Source organism: Anguilla anguilla, chromosome 4 (assembly GCF_013347855.1).
Source record: "Anguilla anguilla isolate fAngAng1 chromosome 4, fAngAng1.pri, whole genome shotgun sequence".
In the NCBI taxonomy this organism is placed as follows: Eukaryota; Metazoa; Chordata; class Actinopteri; order Anguilliformes; family Anguillidae; genus Anguilla; species Anguilla anguilla.
This window is the reverse complement of record NC_049204.1, coordinates 12,221,614-12,244,165: the sequence shown is the minus strand read 5'-3', so window position 1 is coordinate 12,244,165 and position 22,552 is coordinate 12,221,614. Positions and strand designations below refer to the sequence as shown.

The 22,552-nt window shown below is 44.4% G+C and overlaps 1 protein-coding gene across 1 annotated transcript; it reads right to left on the bottom strand.

The window, feature by feature from the left end:
• Nucleotides 1–348: 348 nt before the first annotated feature.
• espnla (espin like a) lies at nucleotides 349–22,292 on the bottom strand. Its single transcript, XM_035415882.1, has 10 exons — nucleotides 21,999–22,292; nucleotides 20,882–21,072; nucleotides 17,000–17,186; nucleotides 14,214–14,396; nucleotides 13,934–14,065; nucleotides 5,112–5,264; nucleotides 4,875–4,998; nucleotides 4,197–4,315; nucleotides 3,881–4,051; nucleotides 349–2,014 (listed from the first exon to the last, which is right to left on the bottom strand). The coding sequence occupies exons 1-10, from the start codon at nucleotides 22,290–22,292 to the stop codon at nucleotides 521–523; spliced, it is 3,048 nt and encodes a 1,015-aa protein (XP_035271773.1). The 3' UTR covers nucleotides 349–520.
• Nucleotides 22,293–22,552: the final 260 nt, after the last annotated feature.

Below are 22,552 nucleotides of genomic sequence, written 5' to 3'. Positions count from 1 at the left end.
TTAGAACACTGCTGCTCGACTGAAAGTATATTTACAATACCTTCAATCTAGCAGCAATTTATTGCAGGGGTGGCACAGCTTACCACCCACTTTAAGATAAAAGCAGTAACTGAAATGTGTTTTACAATTTTGTGCACTTTCACTTTCAAAATACCATAATAATTGCTGTTTATGCAAATAACATACAAATTCTTAATTACATTCAGGGGATTCAGTTATCCCTTAATATGTCTTTAAAATCATATGGTCTGGTTAATTGCTGACATGTAATATGTAAAATAAATATAAGGTTTCAAAATTAACATAGGCAATATTAAGGTTTTTACATAATTATTATTTAAATTGAATGCAAGTCTATCAAGGACAATGATAATTCCATTCAGAATTTTCTCAAAACACAAAGGAATGTTGCACACACTCATACCTAAACTGTATTTAAACCACCAGGCACCACCAAAGCGCAGCTGGCGGCAAACTACATACAAGCCATACAAAAAAAAATCAAATAGAAAAGGAAAAACTACTCTTCGAAATCAAAAATTTCTGCCTCTTTTTCTTTCCAGAAAGAAAAACTGCGATCAATGTATCTGCAAATTTCTTCATTGCTGAAGCTGGAGATGTCTATACCACTCTGTAACTCTTCATCAGGGGTAGGAGTCTGAACAATTACTTTTGGTACCGGTCTTATATCTGGTGGAGAAGGCTCCCCAGGGTCTGGCGGAGGTTGGGTCTGACTGTTCCCAAAGAACTTCAGTTTTGTGTCCTCAAAGCCATCCTTCCACTCCCTCTTCCCGGCCTCAATGTCCTGGAGGACAGCTTTATGGAAATCCCGGACCGTTTCCCAGGTAAAGCGGCCCACGTGGTCGAAAACCTCAAAGCAGAGAAGGTGCCTCATCTTCCTTTCATCTGGTGTCAGGTCGAGCTCCAGGATGTGGAAGTAGCCCAGCATGAAGAGGTCAAGGGTCAGGCTGTCGTAATCCATAGTTGCCCCATCCACACGAGGTAAGAACTGCTCTGGAGAGTAAGTGACCTGCTGGCGGTTCAGGCGGCGGAGCTGCCTCGAGGGCACGCTGGAGATCATGTTCCTCCAGTTTCCCATCATTCTGTTGATGGCGCTTCTTTGCTTGAAGAAGTGGCTCAAGGAGCCATTCGCCATAGTCCTCTTGGTGGACTCGGCCTGTGTTGCCTCGCTGCTACTGGGCTTCTCAGCCGTTTCTTGCCCATCCAAGCTCTGTTTCCTTTCGGCATCTTTGCCTTTCACGGTCAAAGCGTAGGCCGTTTTCTTCCAATGACCCAAGAACAAGACAACGATGCGCTCTTTGCGCAAGCTGGTGGTTTCGATGACGTCAGTAGTCGCCTCGTCGCAGCCTATGCGCAAGTCACTGTTTTGATTAACCTCAACGGTTTGGTCACCATCTTCAGGGGATGCTGCCATCCTGTCATTAGCAGGCACCTCCTGCACATATGACGCGAGCGAGGCGTCGCTGGCTTCCTCCGACGAGAACGAATTCTGGCGCTCGAAGTTAGACTTCAAATTCCGCACCGAAACCCCAAATTGCTGGATCTCATTTTCGATTTTCTCTCTTCTCCCTCTCGAGGAAGTCTGCCTTTCTGGCACCTGGGAGAAGACAGACACGAGTTCAGTGTTGGGCATCTTGCAGTAGGGATGGTCGGACAGGTTAGCCGTGAGAAGGGACATGCTCTTCACAATCCCAGAGATGCGATTGCACCACACCGGCAGAGGGACTTGGCCGTCGGTGTTGGGCTTCCTGGACTGCGTGTTGGCGGTGATATTGACGATGGGGGCCGGGAGGATGGTCCTCAGCTCTTCGGCAAGGCGGGCTAGTTCCAGCTCGTAGCCTTCAGACTGCTTCTGCATGGAGACATTCTCAATTTGTTTCTCCAGGTAGATGAGATCATTCTCCGTCAGGAGCTCCCCCAAAGGACCAAGGATGGCATTGTGAACGTGCGAGTATCTCCAACTGTCCATCTTGACATATTTGTTCCCATTGTCCTGGTTGTAAAAGAAATTGAAAGCAATTTTTATTTGATATTGATATTTATTTGACATTTCAATGATATAAATCATGATATTGCCGTCAGAACTGCTCCTAGTTATGTGCGATTACTTGTATCAAATGATAAAACTCAGTGACAGCAGTATATACTGTGCCACAGATGACTTGATAAGATGACATATGAATGTTCTATGTTGCTAGCACTACAACGAGAGGTAGTGTAAGTGGTTGCAGACATCATCAGTTAACATTTAATTCAAAACAGTTGTTTATAGCATTTTTCCCAAAAAGACCACCATCAAAAATTATTGTGGTCAATTTAAAAAGGCCCCCAGTGGAAATGTTCTTTGATAGTTTTGTTCTCAAGTGGTGTATTATTATGCAATGGATGGCTTTTGCTTACAGTTATTTTAACAAGAAGCATGTGATTAGCACTCACATTCTATCCTTGTCACAAGTTTTATTTCCTTTTATTTCTCTAAAATAAACTGCTATATTATGTTTTGAGTTTATGTTTTCAGCAAAAATTGATACCATTCTTTCCTTTTTTTAAATAACTGTGACATTCTTCTACTTCATATATTGCTTTTGCCTGCATCAGCTAATCGTAAATGAAAGTAGAAGTGCCTGGCTTGTGAGACCAGTGTAAACACGAGCATTTAAGCTCATGACCTCTCATTATCTTCACTTTAATGCATAATCACACACAGGACATTCTAGTGCATATAATCTTAAACAGCATTAACTGAACATGCTGTATTTGCATTCCAAAGAAGAATAGTGCCATTCCTGTTAGGAATAATAAAAGCACTGTCAAATGTGGAAGGGAAAAGACTGCGTTAATTTGCCTAAATAAAACACAGCTTTCCATTGGCACATATGGCTGTGACTTACTTTAATGACCATGGTCATTGCTAAGGCTGAACAGTTGCACATACAAACTGCACCTGTTTACTTAACTCCGAAATAAGGCCACAATTATGGGAATTTTCATTAAATGCCAGTAACACAAGCAGGATGTGGGAAATTTGTGACAAGTCATAGAAATAACCACAATTAAGGGACAGTCATAAAATATACACTTATTGCAGTTCTTATGGCAAAACAAACATTTAAGGCCTTCTCAGCTTTTGAGCTACTGATAGTTTTTGACCATTCAAAAAGATTTAACTAGTCAGCACAGCACAACTCATTAGCTGAATCTGGCTTTGCTTTCTATGTTAGTTTTGGACACCAAACACTGCAGAGGTGGCTAAGTGTTGCTACTAAGGAAAAACAGTTTTCTGCAGCTAAAGGTTACTGTAAATGCAGCCAGTTAGTTGTGAGACCTCTTGGTCCGACATTTCTATACTTAATTATGTTTTTCAATAGGGCCCAGGAGAGAACCAAAGTCATTGGGCTGGCAGGCCTTATGGTAAATTCAGAGTATGGAGAATGCACAGATGGATCACATTAAAGCACGAATACCTATCAATGGAGCTGGTAACAGAAATGGTGGCCAGTACAATTGATCACTGACTTGGCAGCAGGTTGGTAACAACACAATTTCAGGAATGAAGGTCAATAAATGGCAGTAAACCTTAAGAAAATGAAATTAAACTTACTAAATATTACTTTGTCACATTTTCCACTAGAATATTTACGAGTTCTTCAGCATTTCCTTGATTGGTTACCAAATGGCAGTCAATGGCAGCCAAGCTGTAAACTTGCTATTGAGTAACCATAAACAGTGAAGAAAACTGACTGTCAGATCTGAGCATTTGAGACAATATAAAAGATATTCATGCGTATATATCTTTGTGACTTGATGGTGTCAAGGCCCACTGAAGGGTTGACTGGAACATCCGGGTTCTTCAGTGTACCTTCCTCCTCTGGTTCTCCTCGTCCTGCAGCCGAGCCTGCAGCTGGCGCACCATGACCTGCCGTTTCCACTCTGCTATGGGCCGGCCCTTCTCATCGTGGGTGGGCACCAGGTAGTCCATGTCGCTAAGGTTCGCCTCCTCCGTGGGTAGCACCACCATCCTGTCTGCTCTCTGAACAAGATAAATAAAAATAAAAAGCACATTACCTTCTGCCACCACCATATAAGTATAGCATTTCTATGAACAGATAATTTGCTGCCCTTTAATTCACACACAAAATCTCTAAAGAGCAAATTCCAGGAATGAAGATGCTTACATTTTTCCCAGTGAAGACTGCTGTGATCCCTGCTTGTTTCAAAGACTTGAAGGACTTAATTTCACTGAAGAGGTTTTTCTCTCCCCCTGCAATCTTGGTCAACTTCACAGAATGCAAGGCTGTAATATTTATTAGAACAAAGGTAATTATTTTTATACTTTTACACAATTAATAAAGAACATTTAATGATACATAATGTAATACTGATGAATGAATTACTACCTCAACAAATAAAAATCAAATTATATAATGCTATGTTATACAAATAAAACTACTACTACTACCACTACAACTAATACTACTACTACTACTATTATTCCTAATAATAATAATAATAATAATAGTAACTTTATTTGTAGTGACCTTTTCGTTTGTGCACAAAACAATTTAGTGAAAATAAGAATACAATTCAGAAATAAAACACAAGAAAGACAAACCAGTGGGGCCCTGAAATAATCTGACAAATCTGACAAATTAATCATGAAATTCAGAGCCCTAGCCATGACTGCCCTTTCCCTTATTGTTTCATATTATTGTTTCACTGGCCGGGACAATGAGGGGGGTCTTTGTTGAGGATTTAAGGAAGCACAATGAGGCGTATGAGTTTGGCAATGTATTCCAGGGTCAGAGCAAGCCTTACCTGTAAAGCGATTAATGAAAAAATCCATTAACAAGTACCTTTGTTATTCCCGCTAGAGGAGGCCATGACAGTGCTGACGGTTGAAGTCTTGGGTGGAGCCAGCGAGGGGTGTACGGGCGTTGTGGGAGGGTTGCTTAGCAGGAGCGTTGCCTCAGTCACTGCCTGGAGGGGGACACAATCACTGACGTCGGACCCCAAACACGGAAGAGCTAGAGAACAGCTGGAGGAAAAGCCTTCAGGTTCATGCGGCCAAATATGCAAACTCCAGTGGTCACCTTCCCACTCTCTATCGTGATACCGCTGCAGGAGTCAGTGCAGGGCTCGGTCAGGCGACGGTAGTAGTCCGCGGAACTGGGTTGCCAGGATACCTCTCTTTGCTTCCCTTTGTCAGTGTCAATCGCTGCGAGGGACCTATCGGCTGCAGAGGGCTGGAACAAAGAACAGAGAAAACCCATTACATCTATGGCTCTCAGGAAGAAACCGGTCAAACAGAGGGCTTGATCCCCAAAACACCATGGTTCAATTAACTTATAGAAAGCTAAGTGATGTAATAAGACAACAGAGAACACAGAAGGTACAGGCAATATTTATACATCTCAGAACAACAAGAGGTACAGTACGGAAACACTTAGATCCTTTAATGAAGACACGTAATGCCCTAATGGACTCCACGTAGAATGCATATGAAATCTGGCCCTTCAAGGAAACCAGTAAAAAAAAAAAAAAAGCAACATCAAAGAAATCTGTGACACGTTGCAGGATACTGCTGCGCTCTGTGTCTGTGAGGTGGTCTCAGTTTCCTTTAACACGAGACTTTGATGTCTAACCGTACGAAATATGTCGTGACACAGTTCTGGTAGTGGAGGAACCTTCCCAGAAGTTGTGTAATACATAAACAGGCAAACAAGAAGAAACACCCTCTTTTCTGAAAAAGCCTCTCTTAGCGGTCACTGGCCTCTCGGTGCCATTGCATCTGCTCTTCGGTGTTTAATTAAAGCCAGCAGCTCAGGAGCATCTGGATTTAATCAGCGCCTCCATAATCACACAATTGGTACTTCGCGGGACCGCTGCAGCGCTTCCAGGCCCGTCACACAAAAAAAAAAAACCCAACACTAACCTGCCGGTCCTGCAGGGGGCGAGCATGAGCAAAGAGACGCACAGGCACCAGAGAGCGTGACCTTTCAGCAAATCGTCCCAAACAAGCAATCAGTTTAAAAGGCCATGCTGGAAGCAGGAAGTAGGCATGTCAGGACACAGAAAAGAGATGCGAAGATGAGACTAACCATTCCAGAATTACTTTCGGAGAACGCTTCTCGACTTACACTGACAAGGCAGGGCAAGTAAGTAAAATGCGGTAATCTGATCAGACGTCAGAGACAGCATCCGCCAAAAACTGTAGTGATCTGCTGCACGGCGTGCCATTTATTCTTTCAGAACTGCTTAAGAGTCCCAATACTAGTGATGAGTTGAAACAGCTTGGTACATATTGAGAACATTTACATCAGCAAACATGAATTTTGTGAAAGACACAGAAATTACCTTCAGCTTTAGTATAAGTGTGCAATTTCAGAGGAAGGTCAAGGAGGATCCACGTCACTTAAAAACGGAGAAAACCGGTGGCTGAGTCCTATTAGAATCAGCACTGGCAGTGGAAAATAGTCAATTAATGCTGATCTGATTCTGAGACAGCCTTTTCAAACTGACCCGTACTGACCACTGAAATTTTAATTGAGTTTAAAACTGAATTGAATTATACCATCCGTTACATTCTTCTGAAACAAGATTCCTTCGCCATATCACGTCAGTTTCGTCCTTCCTGGTCCCATTTTGACTTCCACCAAAAAAAACGGTAATCTCTAGATTTTTGGATTGCGCTTTCTTAACTAGTGGCCTATGTCTCTCTTCCATCCAGTCTTATAACTCAAAAAAGCTCCTGTGCTTGTTAGGTGTAGTATGCCAGTTCCATCTGTCCTCCAAATGACTGCAAATATTCCACACTGAGCACAAAAACATGGGCTAATCGTCAAGACAAAAAAGGAAAACAAATGAGCAAAATCACATAAAGAATACACGTATCAGTAAGTCCATCTTATTGTATGATTCACTAGCTGACCCATCATCTGTTTTCTTGTCCACAAGTAGTTCTCAGCAGCAGTCCAGTGAGCTAAGCAACCAACACTCCTTTCCATGAGAAAACAGGCATTGAATTAACACGGCAGCACCACCTCATTTATACTGATGAGCTCTCGCATCATTGCGAAGTGCTCCGGAGAAGCCACGCCCACCACACACATCAACAGGTGTCAATCTGGGCTAGCGTTGTACCCGCTACTGTTCTGTAACAATGACACCTGAGTGTTGAGGACAATGGTACACAAAACATGACTGCTCATGTATGACAGTGCCTGTGTATGCAATATTCATAATGTACGTAATGCACGGGCCGTATAGTATTAAAATGACATATTCTTACATTTAACTGCACACATTCCACTAATTAAAAAAAGGTCTTACAGCACATTTAATTATACGTCAAGAAAAAATAATCTCCACAGAAACATCAATATCAAGGGCAAAAAAAGTTTTTTTTGCATCATTTTGGAGAAAACAAAAAGCTACTTACAATTTTCAACAGCACTATTCAGCTGGGAGTTGACTCTGAAGAAGATGACACAACCTACATGTAAAGCTCACCATCCTCAACATCCCAGTCAGTGGCCAAAGCCCAAGCACCAGCAGGCAATAAACAATAAGCTCCAATTGGAGAATGCCGTAAATAATTAAGAGGGTGGATTGGATGGCCAGTAATAGCAGGAAGAGACCAATGACAACCTATGTGCAGGAAGAAATGGCGTATCAGGGAAGGCCTGACAAACCAGATAGAAAGCAGACATTGTATCCTATTTGCTTCAGTGCTTTTCCATTCATTGGTATCGAGCTAAGCGTTGGGGCTAAGGTGACGGAGATTTTGCCCTGCCGTCCACCTGTAATCATGAGGCATACAGGCCGGGCATGAAGGCAGAAATTTATCCATCCAGCGAAGCACCACTGGCCCAACAGAAGGAGAGGGAATGCTGCTGGCTCAACTACAATAAGTGAGCCGATTTCCCGCCTTGACCAGGCATACGCGGCTTCAACGTGGACCCATCAAGCTGTCATGCTGGCCGATGCCCTTCTGTCCTGACGATACACCGTAGTAGCTCCTGAATCCTGCCCATCATTTTCTAAGGACTCAGATATCACTCCAATGTTGTGATAGATTGCATTTGCCTAACCAGCATGGGACTTCAGTCGCCTTCTGGAAAGACCATCCTCACCCATCCACCTTCCAAAAGCAAACTATGCCAAGCTCCAAAGTCAGAACAATACTTTTGCACCGAAAGTATAAACAGGACAAAAGAGCAGATTGTCAGAGGTCTAACCGGAGGGCTCCATCTGTCCAGATGTACTTTAGTTAATGATCTTATTGTAAATGTCTTATTCTCTGTGGTGCTTAGATGGCAATACGATATCCACGCCACTGAATGCAACCCCATTGTTATTTTCATTGTGACAGTTGTTTTTTCAGGAGTGGCAACACCATGAGAAGACATTACACTATTACCATGAAACCTTGTCAAACAAGGTCCAGAGATCCAAGGTCCAAGGTCCAGAGTGCACCCTGCTGTTTGGGAAACATAAGCCTGTGGCTGAATAGACTGTGGCCACTGACTCCTTTTCCAAGAGCAGAACCTGACACACAGATTTATTTCTGAATTAAAATTTCTATGCATTAGCTTTAGCCAAATGGCATATGGAAATATCAGTTGCATTCTAAATGGCTGGCTCACCACATGCAATGTGGTTTCAGGTTAATGTAAACTTGTGACTTCAATTTTGGTATGCAGTCAGTAATGGAACATAGACATTTTAAAGGAAGGTTTTCATACAATACATCATGCACAATGCTCAGCACATTCATCCGCACCGAGCAAATTCACCAGTCTTCTGACTCAATAAGCATACTTTCCTCTGGAACTACAGATTTCACAGATGTGAAAGCTGGGCTAAGTGACAAATACCAAATGGAAACAAATATGTCACATGATTTACCCACCATATTGTGTTCAGTGAAAATGTCTGCTCCTTACACCTTGAGGCTATTACTGTAAAAAGTAACAATTTTAATCAAAAGAAGTCTACTATATTTATATCCATTAAATATATACCATAGTACCACATAACTAACTGTACTATGTACGTACTATGTATTTACAAACAGGGTTTGCTTGCCTTCCTGTCTTCATTTATTTTCTTAAGAACTCTTTCTCTAATAAATATACCGATTTTTCCACAATGCAAATGTAATTTACAATTGTTCTCAGTCAGACTCATGCCATTTTTTGTTTCACAGTAATTTCCTTCCTACTCCAGTCCAGTCCTGTCCTGTCCAGGGGCCTGTATCATGAAGCAGGGTTACTGAGTTAGCTGAATAACTGTACCCAGAACAGCTCTTTTTACTTCATTCCATGTTCCAGATTTGGTAGGGTTCTGGGTTTTTCTTAGTGCAGTTATCCAGTTAACTCAGTAATCCTGTTCTTGATTATTCCAGGCCCCAGATTACAAGTAATTTACCAAGTGTTAATCGATCTAAAAGTTTAATGTAAATGTCTGCCGTTTTCAACCTGACCTTTAGTACCCTCTAGTGGTTATACCAATGCACTAGTTCATGTTGTTGCACAAAATATATTTCATCCATCCATCCATCCATTATCTATACCCGCTTATCCCGGTCAGGGTCACGGGGGGTGCTGGAGCCTATCCCAGCATGCATTGGGTGGGAGGCAAGAACACACCCTGGACAAGTCGCCAATCTATTGCAGGGCACAGGATATTTTCCTTCTTCCCTTCAGAACTATTATTTAGTTTCTGCATTGTTCATTTAATCGTGTTTTAGAACCCCTTCCAAATGGAAAGTTAAAACAGAATTAAGTCATTTTTCCATAGGCTCTTAGTGGTACTACTGGGACATTTCAGGAGGAATATGGACGTAAACCACGGGCAATAAATCTATGAGGGCCCCCAAAAGTCTCTCGCAGCTCTCACATATTTGAATCCTGCTTTGTGAATGACCAGTGGGAGTCATAGATGCACGCTCCACAGTAAACCGCCCGCAAAAAAAAAGCCTGTTTATTTGATTGCAGCTGTCTTTCCCAGAAAGGCAAGCGCACTTCCAACGGCTGACTGCCCCGCACCATTGTGACCTCTCCGGGATCAAACACGAGGGGTGGACTAGCACGCAACGCGCTGGCAGCTCTCCCACGCAATCCATTAAAGGCCACATGAGGAAATGAGAAGATCTGACCGACACACAAGAAAGGAATTAACACAGACATCGGCAGTGCAGCTTGCAGATGAAAGTCAGGAAGGGAAGCGTAATTAACGCACATGTACACTGCTTCCATCAGATATATTTTAGAAAGCAAATGACTCCCAAAGGAAAGAATGTTTAGCGTTACTGTAAGTGTGCTTTGTGGAGGACCAATCCGGAATTCGGTTTGAAGTTTTAAGTCAGACATACCAAAGAGCACTGCGAAACCGACAGGGCTATAACTTTATTTAGTGTGCTGTTGACCAGGACTGCTGCAGACAAAAGCCTGCATACAGGGCTGCAGTGTGGCTCATGCAGGTTGCCTTTCTGAACAAAGACTGAGCCCTGTAGTCATCGCTAATTTGATTCTATGTCATTCGTCTGCAGCGGTGGAGCACAACTGGCTTCAAGTGGCATTCAACTTGTGTAGAGTGGGCTTAAGCCAGCCAGGGTTCCTTGGGTTTCTGCTATATACAGTAAAGTGGTACCTACTGTAGCTGGACAGCTACAGACACACCCCTCCTCCTATTGGCTCCACGTGTCTCTGTGTCATCACTGGCTCAACGGTAGGTATACTGGAGCCACAGTGCGTGATGCTGAAGCAAGAACAACATACTGCAGTACAGCTCTCGGCTCCTAACGAGAGGGCAAAACCAGCCCCTATGTCATTTATCACACAGGCAAATGACAAACAGAAAGAGATTAAAACAACATCACCCCATCTCACGGTGGTTGATTGATATGCCTCCTCTACGAGGACCTGGAAAAAAACATGACACACCAATCAAACGCTCACCTGGAGTCTAAACCTGCTTCTTGACGAGATTGAATTGCCAGGTTCCGAGCTTCAAACGGCAAAATTGTGAGGGGTGGGGGAAGGGGGGGGGACGAAGCCCTGAAACCAAAGCTAGCGGATCCCATGACCACCCGAATCCCCGGGTGCTGTGTGCCGCGCCTGGAGGAGTAACCGATAGCCCCCTCCTCGCGCCGGGGGAGGCCGACCCGCGGCACCCGACTCCGGCCCGGCGGCGCTAATTAGCCCCTTTGTTCGCGGACGATTATTTTGAAGGCGGCACCGGGGCCAAGCCTCGCTGCCTTTCCATCAGCCTCTCAGCACGAGTATATGAGCGTCGCTGCCACACTAATTTATTCATGGCCTACTCACAGGGAGCTTCGGTTACCGTGGCCGCGCGCAAGTTGCCGGCGGGGTGCAAAATACGGTCACCGGGTGATGTCACCGTCACGGGTGGGTTGAGAAACAGCGGCGAAGCGCGGGGGGGGGGTCAGCGAGTTTGAGCGCTGTACGGGGCCCTTTCCGGAAATCTCGCTTTGACCCTCTCGATCAAAGGGGTTTGTTCGCGGGCCACAGTTCACTCTCACGGTTTCAGTAAACTGAAGTGGATTTAATACAGCCTGCTCAGGTTGGCTGAAAAAACTGCACGTGGGGCTGCTGGGTAGCTTAGCCTGTCAATGCACTGTTCTAATGCACAGATGGGCCCCGTGTTGCAGGATACAGTCCCAGCCATCGCTGTCTAGTGACCCCTTTGCCGATCAAAAACAAGTGGCCTGCCTCATTTATTAAGACCAAAACTTTTTAGCACATGCAAAACTACACGAATGATCGGTGCGAAACAAATACCGTGACCATTCATTGGTCCAGTTTCTGGTTTTGTGTGAACGCTAAACTACAATGATTTGCCCACAAAAGAAGCACACACATCTGTACTGACGCTCCAGTAACCTGAGGTACCTAAACCAAACAGAAAAGCAATGCATTGCACTGGCTGGTGAGAGGTTTACACTCTTTAACACTCTGGCAGTGGGGAGCCCAAAGCCCTGTTAATGCACAAAAATATCACAGTGTCAAAATGGTGAAGTTCAGGTGGAAACTCACAGACCTGACACCTGAGAGCCTGCAGTGTGAAAGCCCATTCCATCGCCTGATTCAATCTAATTTAGAATGATTTAGCCATGCGTTAAAAAGCAACCGGGGAAAAAAAAAAACCCGGTAATCCTTCCTTCATTCTGGAGAGTGGAAGGAAAGAGTGGAAAGAGAGTGGCAAGCGTGCGGCAAACACGCTGTCGGCCCTAAAATATTCATCACCCAAACCAAAGGGACATCTTACTTACCTTCCTGCCCCGCCTGCCACGGCAGGAAACACAAAGGTGTTAATCTCGGAATCTTCCACAGGCCACTGAGACCTCCTCCCAAACTAATGCGGCCTATCGCCACTCTCTCTGGGTTCCTTCCGTAGCGACTGAGCCTCTGTGCGATCAGGGACAATTTAATTGGAAGAGAGACAGTCCACTCAGTCACCACGTTGGCAAAGCCACTAGTGTTTATTATGGGATGTGGAAAGACCAGGGACGGCATTCACTGCGTGGGAGCCAATGAGGAGGTTCGCAGAAAGTGGCAGGAAAAAATTCTGTTATATCAAATGGGCAGTTTTACATTTTTTAAATTTATACCACAAATCAGGGTGTGATCCACAAAACTACTTTGTGTCCAGAACTCTAGATTATTATACATCACACCATATAAAACAGGTTATTCTTTGCGGTCCCTCTCATGACATGACTCCATAGCCGACTTTGCACTGAATACTGATGAAGCCTCCCTCAGCCCAGAAACTACAGATACAGATCAGGAATCTTTCCCTCGAACACCAAATTAAAAGCATGTTGAGGCGCTACACGCATACCGAGGAAGACTTGACTGCTGAAATATGTCCGTGCGTGCTAATCAATAAATTCAAAAATCTTTTGAACAATGCAGGTTCTGTCCTTTTCATGAATAAATATGCATTAAAATGAAGATCCAGCCCCAACTCAAGCAGTATTTTTTAGGGAAGTAGAGCAGGTTTCTGCTTTTATAATACAGGGCTACTCATGCCATCTTAATCTCAACACGAAGCAGGAAAAACTTATTTATACTTTCATGTACTCACCACATAAATATCTGGCAACTGTATCGCTTTGAAACCTGGCAGCCCAGAGTTTACTTTGTCGGTACGGCTCCATGAAATATTATCATATTGCTCCTGTTCTTGGGCTCCCAATTAAATATGTGCTGCTTAAATCTTGCTGCTAACTGAAGAAACATTACATGGACTTGGACCAGCATACTTTAGTGATCTTATTTATTTGTATCACACAAGGACAGAATGTAAAATCTCATTGTGACCACAACGAAAAGCTAAAAACTATTGGCTTTCAGGTGCAAAACTGAGACGGAGTGAGCTGTCATCAGACATATTTCACCAAAATCAGTCCCTGAGCTCACGGCACGGAACCCGATTCACTGAATATTCTTAGAAATGAGCAATGAATATTCTGTAATGTTACAACCGAAGCCAGACCAGTTGAGGGTTGTGGAGTGCACCAAGTGTTGCTGCTGTAACTCTATCGCTGTTACACACACATTATCCTAGCAGTTGACAGTAACAGCATCCTACAAGTAAAGAGCATGTACGTGCATGTTAAATAGGGCTCGGACAATATGAACGCATCTCCCACATTTTAGAGCTTGATCAATCTATTTCATTATCTGTGATCTACTGTAACTTCCGTAATTAATACCATAATTAACTGGCCACTCCCAAATAACACAAGTTTCCAAAAGCAATGTCTACTGTTTTCTATGAGGTACCTCACATTCAAGCAGTTGTCTGTTTCAAGAATGAGAGAAACCAACAGGAAAACAATATTTTCACAAATTCAGATTCAGATGTAAAAAAGCCGCCTTACGCATTGTTCCACGGCCCGGATGTAGTCCGCACAGTCATAGTGCCCGTTGTATTCAGCTAGGTCTGCCGCTGTGAACCCATCTCTGTCACGCTTGGCGGGGTCAACTCGATTCTTCAACAGAATTCGGCAACACTGGGGGAAGAAGGGGTCAAAGGTCATCATGTGCATAAAATTATAAAACGTCATCAAATTTGTCTATGCACAGAGAGGATTTAAATATATTTGGTTTAGAATACAAGGTGCAGGTCAGCACCCCTAAAAAATTAAATCCACCCCTTACCTCAAGATCCCCATTTTCTGCAGCATCATGAAGCGGAGTGCCACCCCAGTCGTCCTCAATGACCTTTGCCCCCAAGTGTAGCAACCGCTCCAGGATGTGGTAGTGCCCTCCACTGGCAGCGAAGTGCAGTGCAGTTGCTCCCTCATTGTCCTGGCACGACAGGCTCATGTCTGTGAAGGAGGCCTATGAGAGGAAAAAGCCTTGTGATTTCTGTGAACTTGGAAAAGAAAGAAAGAATATGTATAGAAAAAATTGTTTTGGACCGATGTACAAAATGTTATTGAGAAAAAAGATTAAACTTCATGGTAATAATATAATTATTATTTCAGAAAAGATTGAGCTTATTTAATCCAATTGTTGATTATCGTGAGGAAATTCCACATCCACAAAAATAAATGGTCAGACTCCAGACTGGACTAAAAAATATGTGTTTAGAAACCCTAGAATTTCATCCCTTTGGAAGTACAGGTATGTTTATTTATCAATTTAAAAACAAATTTAATAGGAGACAAAAAGTCACTGTATATGCTACTACAATCACTTGAGCCATTGTTTGAGGCTCACTGCTCATGTGCACACTATAAATAATGTTCATCCGTTATTTTCAAATTATCCAATGCTTAACCATTTTCAGCTTAAGGTATTTCTAGCTCACAGCCAAGATTAAAAGATAAAACAGCAATTTTTCAACATCCTTTTCTGAACTTTTTTGAATAATAACAAAATGTGAAGTCATGTGGATAGTTAACCAGACATCAGGTTGGAACCCTTAACCTGAGGAAGGCTGTTTGTGCAAGGCGAATAAAACAACTTAAGACACTATAACATGGTCAATATTACCTAGGATAGATGGGAAACGTGTATTTGCCCATGTATGTGTGTTTCCTGTACTTTCAGCCCTCAAAACGTGGCGTTAGTGTCAACCCGACCTCGTCACCAGCACAGGTATTTGAAAGCACAGTGACACAAGCGAGCCTGAAAAAGGACCTCTGGCCAGATAATGAATGATAATAATAAGCACCCGTCACACATCACGCGTCAGCACTGACAGCTGAGCTACTGCTAGCAGGCAAACAATCCTAATAGCTATGTTTCATCCCAGATTAAATTTACAGCCATCAAGGTAAACTGAACTTGAGTAGGCAATCTATTGGCGTCAAGCATTCAGAAATCCAGTAAGAGGAATTGCTGTGCTTCATTTCATTCTTCAGTGCATTCCTAATTATCAAACCGAATTGACTGCTTGTATGATTAATGAGCTCCCTTCTCTTGAGATGCCCGGGGGGTATCTGAGGTATACTGAGACACTCAGGACAGGGTAGGTCAAAAACAAAACTGCTCCGAATAAAACAATGGCTCATCTGTTTGCTCAAAAATAGGTTACGGGATGGGAAAACCTTTTTTTTTTTTTTTTTAACATGAAAGTCAGATATCCTGTAAACACAGTACATGGGTAGTTAATGAGGACATTCCATGTACTCAGAGAGCCATTGTGATGTCATCAGGTTTGTTTAAAAGATACTCCTGATTAAGTTCAATTTTATGATCAGCAGCATTTGATAAACCAAGCTGTGATGTCATGTCTATACTCAAATTGATCACAATCAACTTGACTGAACTGAAATAGATTTTCACGCATGGTGAACAGATGCTAGTTTCCAACACATAATCAAGGTAATGTTCAAAGAAATGACTACAAGAGATAAAAGAAGAAAATTCTGATTCAAATTCAAAGGTATAACTAGTTGGCCCGCAACTACCCGAGTCAAAGAAATGATTGAAGTAACTAAGAATGCTATTTTCACAAGTGCTGTACAACAAACAAACCAAAAAACATTCTATTCATTGTATTCTGCGATTTACAAAGCTTTGCTATTAAATAAGGCAAACAGCAGGTTTATAATAGCTTTTGCTCACGTTGTTTGCCATAAAAATACACTTGGTTTGTGAATTTCAATAGATTTATTCCCACGGGTGATGTAACAACATGATGTCACAATGCATTCCGATCAAGATCACATTCGATCACATTTGTGTTCTGCACAGCAGGATCACTTACACCAAGAAACATTCTATCCTGATCGGTATCTTTTCTCTAGGGACAGTTGGCCAGGATCAAATGACAGACGCACAAGGGAACTGAACAGAACCAAATGCTTCTGATGCAAGCAATCCTGATTAAAAGCAGTATAGTTGGTGACAACGGTAGTGTAAACACATCAACAGGGATTAGGCGGTGATTGGGCGGCGCAATAGGGGGTGTGTCAATGAAAAACATTTGGCCCTATGCAGGATTGTTGTTGCAATTTGCTTTTGCTTACTCAAACCATCTTTTAATTTCTAGACCATATTTTAATTTGAATGCTGTTACTAATGCGCAGATATAAACAGTAAGCTCCCAATCTTAAGCTAGGGTGCCTAACAGGGTAACAGAGTCAGGCTTGGTATAAATTTTTTGGGTTTATTCTGTTGCATACATATGAGCACTTCTACTGTGCAACCGTGCTACGTGGACACAGAATGACTCACTGCCATGGAGCAGTTGGCTGCAGAGCGTCACAACTGTATCAGCAAAACTTAACTGAAGTGGAGAATATGGATTGCGTCAGTTAAAGTCCGAAACCAAACCAAACTTCGACAGAACTTCCACCATACCCACAAGTAATTGATCCTTCTTAAACCAGCCTGGCTTACAACTGCACTATTATGAATGCTCCAGTTCATTTTTGGCATGTTACCATATCCAAAATTTTAACTTGCAGGGCTGTGCGTTACGTCGCCCTCACCAGCCAGACCACCAGGTCATGGTGGCCCCTGTGCGCTGCGGCGTGCAGGCCGGTCATCCCGTCGTGCGCCCTCAGGTGCACGTCCACCCCGCAGTCCTTCACCAGGTACTCCACCACGTGCAGGTGGCCCTCCTGGCAGGCCAGGTAGAGCGGAGTGGCGCCCGTGCTAGTCCGCCGATTCACACACCTGGAGGAGACACCACACAGAAATGTCCCAATCAGAGGTGGAAAATCCAGGTCCTGAATGTAAAAGTCCTCCCTAGTATTTTGCTCCAGTCACCGGGATTTGCTAATTAGCACAATTCATCAGCCAGGAGGTAGAACTAATTAGGGATATCAGCTGGCTGACTTTATGGGTAGAAAAAACACATGGACCTTCCACCTCTGGTCCCAACAATAATACCACAAGTCATAACCCTGCGGAGAGACAACTGAAATGCTTCTTATGTACCAAACATAACCAAGTCTAAAACTACCCCAGCTCTAATGGGTCTGTTTCCCTAAGGGTTATCACATCATGGTGTGCATACTCAAAACTCAGTTGCAGGAGATACAGTATGAAAGCTGGACAACTGCTTCAGAGGAGATTTGGCAACCCTCATGTTACAGCAATCAGGTAGAACTAATCAAGAAATCCCATTTAGTGTTTTTCACAGATCTTTCCGGGCTGGTGTCATTTCCTCATCAGTTGCTCTTTTTTCCGGAGCAGACCAGCATGTTTAGGCTGCTCTTGATGACCATGGGGTGAACTGCCACTTCACGCTCTTAAACCTATTAATAAATCTTGTTTGTATTCGTCACACTGGTTTATTTTAAGTTTGGGTAGTGCTGTGATCCTGCAGCTCCTTTGTCCCCTCTGTAAAACACACCCCCGTCCCGTATTCAGTCAGTCCATACCCAGATACTCAATCTGCCTCATTACTTTAGACACTGCCACTGAATCTCCACTCGGGTGAAAGCAGAGCCCTCTCTGCTTTGTTTTACCATCTCAGCCAGCCTCATGTACGAAACGGTGAAGAACTGAAACAGCTTCAGTCACAACAGAGCGGTAACTAGCCATCTGTGAACTAACAGGGCTACACCGTCACTCTTTTGTCATTTTAGCTGAGTCACTGTCCAGAGCTACTTGCAAAATGCACACAAAAAGGTTAGACAAAGACCAGAAATAATACTCATTCTCACAAGCGAGAGTATGTGTCACTACATAACCTTACAGCATAAGGTTAAGACCCGGGTGTTTTAGTGCAGTGACAGCAAAAGCAGCCCTGACCTTTCCATGGGGTCACTGTCCATGTTGTAGCACCGGACGTCTACACATATCATGAGAAAGCAGACAGTATAAGAACACAGGTATACAGACTGAACAGATAATTACAGCGACAAAGAAGGGCCATTCATGCATGCTAAGCACCGGGCATCAGATGTCAGCCTATGAGTGGGACATGGATTAGTATGACAGAGGCAGGGTGGGTCCAAGAGTCTGACAGCAGTGCCACACTCCACTCAACCTCCACTCATCTATTATAGACAAGACAACATGTTGATGGAGTACGTTTATCAAAGACGCAGGTCCTTTTGCCCACAATGGAATTGTGGTGGATTTCACCTGGAAAGGTGGGCTGACAACGTGACCCCTCAACCATTTTAGGCTTTTTAATTTTGGATTTATCCAGTTATTTCCATCAGGTGGGCTGTCTCAGATAATCATTCCTTCTCTGAAAATGTCTCTGCACAGTAAAAAAAAAAAAAGTATTTGCACAGAGAAAGAGGACTGATACATCAGCCATTGATAAATGGCCACATTCATACACACTGGGGCAAAGTTCTGCTTTCTGATTGCTTTTGGAATGGAGAAAGCTGCATTCATTTTATTCTCAGAGAGCAGGCTGGTGGGTCCGTGTGGGTGGCATTTTCTATCCTTGACACAGAGCCACGCAAACCAAAGACACTAACTCCAATATCCAACCCAGATTTTTACAGCTAAAATAGATCCATGGAAAATGACTAAGTAATGCGCTATAATCACACATAAGCCAAAAACACAGCACTGTCAGCCACTTTGCCTTGCAGCCATCCCCTACGTCATGCACAAGCTAAACATGGCCTCTTTGGGAGATCTATAACGAAAACAAAGTTGCAGCTGGCAAAGGCATCGCTAAGCCAGAAAGGAGAAAGCGAGCACTGTGAGGGTGACACCGTATGGTAGGAGGTTTGGCCCTTTGTCCGAGGTCCAAAAACAAGACTCTGACCCCCTAGTCACCATTAAACAACCAGAGGAGGTAGGTTAAAAAAAAAAAAATAAAAAAAAAAGTGTGTTCTGGCTTCATTACGGTTAAATATCTCTTAGTATCTTCGATCTGGCTTCCTCCTCTACAGTTTAAGAATTGATACATTAGAACGCATGTTACTCCCTTCAAGTATACTAAAACATTTGGTATGCATAATTCCAAATTAAACATTTTTGCCTTTGGGCTTACTATGATTGCACAATGAGTGAAGTACACAAGAAAAGCTAGTGAAATAAGTCACTTGCACTCACAACAGCAAACAGCTGAACGTCCTCTGACCGTGAGCACCACTGTGCCACTTACTCCATGTAACCCAAGCGAGTGGCCCGCTTCTGTCGCCATGGTAGCCCCATGGCCTAAGCATGCAGCCCTGACCAGCACGTGAGCGCCAGCCCTGTCATCGCCCAGGCTAAAAACAGCCCTGTGGGTCGCCTGGCTCAACAAGGGCTGGCTCAGCATGGATGCAGGCCAAACAGGCAGTCACATTATAATGCTCTATTGCTAACAGCTGCGAAGAGACAAAATAAATAGGACCTTCGTAGGACATTGTGGGCTTTTATTGTTGTAGCCTAGGCACTCATTCTCAAGCATAAATGACTAGATGCAGAACCGGACTCCAAAGAGTCGCAGATATAAAGGAGGTTGTTTGCAACCAGGCGACCAGCCCCTAAGTCCATTAACACACTGCCTCTTGCTGTTTTGGTAAGCTTGCCAACATGAAGCATTTTTGTAAGTAAAAATGCCTATGTCATTTAAGGTGACCCACAGTACCCCAAAATGTATTTTGTAACAACTGTTAGAATACGTGGCCCAGAGCACAGCGGTAGCTATGGGGAGTGCAGCCCCCCCCCCCCCCCCCCCGCCCCCCCCCCCCGCCTTGGGGTCATGCAAGGGAGCTTGCGAGCAACACAGAAACCCAACCCGCACAGCGCACGCGTCCTGTCAAAAGAGTGTGTGTGATGGCATCCATCAGGGAGGTAGAAGAGCTTCACGCCTCACAGATAACAGCCACTTCATTGTTTATCTCCAGCAATAAACAGAATGGAAAAAGCCTGAGGGTGGCGGGTAGTCGTCTTTCACAAATCAGTTGAAGTTCAATTTAAACTCAATTAGCCATGGGTTTAACAAAGGGTAACCGGAGCCCACAGCTACTTCGACCAGGAATAAATATTCATGAGGCATTAATGTTATTGCTAAAACATTTCTCGCAGAAGTACAAAAAAAGGAGTTATGTTTGCACTCTTCCTTTCATTAAAATGAATGGCCACGTATTCCATTATATAAAGGAAGCCAATTAAACTCCAAGTCCAGGAAAATAACTGCAGTATAATAAAAATGAAATTAAAACAAACATAACACACCACCGGTGGTAAAGTTCACTCCCACACAGAGAAATAGTGATTTGTTTGACCTAAAATATCCAGCTGTGTTTCCTTTATGTGTCACAAAAATTCCCATGATTCAAAGGCAAGTGAATATTTTGCAGGAAGAAATGTTTAGTATTATAATGAATAATGCTGTAAACACAAGATATACACAGCAGGTACACACTGATGTACGTGTGTGTGCGTGTGTGTGGAGTGAGCACTCCTACCCAGGGGCCTCCTGAATTAGCAGCTTCAGGCACGTGAGGTCACCCTTCGCCGTAGCGTAGTGGGCGGGTAGCGCCCCACAGTCCGTCTCCTCTTCGGCCCCGCCCGCAGCAGACAGCAGCCACTGAAGCGCGTCCGCGCAGCCGAAGCGAGCGGCCAGGTGGAGCGCGGTGGCCCCCGTGTTGTCCCGGTCCTGAAGGGCGCGAAGAGGCGTGCGCGGTCACGCAAGGACGCAAGCGAAGAAAGGAAGAAATGCAGCATCGCATTTATCAACCATCTCTCCCATCTCGCATACACGGCAGTCACATATTGTACCGGACAACGAAATCGAAATCGTGCTGTTTGTTCAGCTTGCAAAACAGCCCTGGAGGGCAGCTATTTTATTTTATTTTTTTTACCGACCGCAGAAAATACGAACGAAGCCATTCAATATCTCGCGAATTGATCTTACACTGAATGATTACAACACAGGCTAAATCAATGCAGGTGTTGTTGAAACGTTTCTAAGGACACCATCAGCCCCGTAATGTTATCACATTTGTTATTGAGATCGACGAACCGCGCTTTAACGTGAAGCACATGTCAGCAAACGATGCTGCTGATTGCTGAGGTTAAAGGAACTGGCTTTAATTAAAATTGTTAAGAGCTTATTTTCAAACTAAGGATGGTAAAACCTCCCCTGGTTTCAACTAAACAGTCTTTGCGGTAATAGGAAAATGGGCCATCTGCAACTGATATACAGTCAACATGGATTGCTTGACACAGCATAGTCCAGAATACACTTTCCCTGTATTCTGGAGTACCTACAGTATACCTTTCACTTGTTTGGTCTTAGTAAGGTATATACATTAGGATCCACATGCATGATTAATGGCAACCGTGTGTCCCACTGTCATTTAGATACTAAGCTGCTATCCTCTGGTTGTATGGTTTATCTACTTAAAATATCAATCATGAGCCAGCCTAAGCAATGAAATCACTGGCTTCAAAGTTATTCACCTGACTCTTAACCGCATGCCAGCAAGACTTTCAACTACACACCCATTTGAATACGTAATACCCCCTCCCACCCCAAAGCCCCATTCAGACCCCTCCCCTGCCCCACCTCCTCCGCCTCACCTTAGCGCTACAGCCCCCGTATTCCACCAGCCACTGCAGTTCCCTCGTGTGCCCCATGGCGGCCGCGTCGTGGGCCGGGGTCGCCCCGCTGCGAGCCATCGCGTTTCCGGGAAGCCCCGCCTCGCCCACCAGGAAGCGCAGGCAGTCCAGGCGGCCGCAGCGGGCGGCGTGGTGCACCGGCGTGGCCCCCTGGGCGTCGGCGATGTCGGGACCCAGGCCCCCGGCGGACGCCAGCCCCCTGAGGGCCGGGAGGTCCCCATCACGCGCCACCTGGATGGCACGGTGCAGCACCATCGTCCCGTTCGAGCCTCTCTGAGCCAGCTCCACCCGAGACGGGCAGGTGACACCCCCCCCCCCCCCCCCCGCCCCTCCGCCCCTCCCCTACCCGGTCAGAAAGCAGACACCCCGGCGGCCGGCCAGCTCGGCCCCGAGGGAGACGACAGGCAGGTCAGGCCCCGTGAGCAATAAAGGTAATGAGAGGAACCGGGAGGCGCAAAGCACGACGCTCACGTGCGCCGCGGCCCCACTGCCTTCTGGGTAACGTGCAGAGGCGC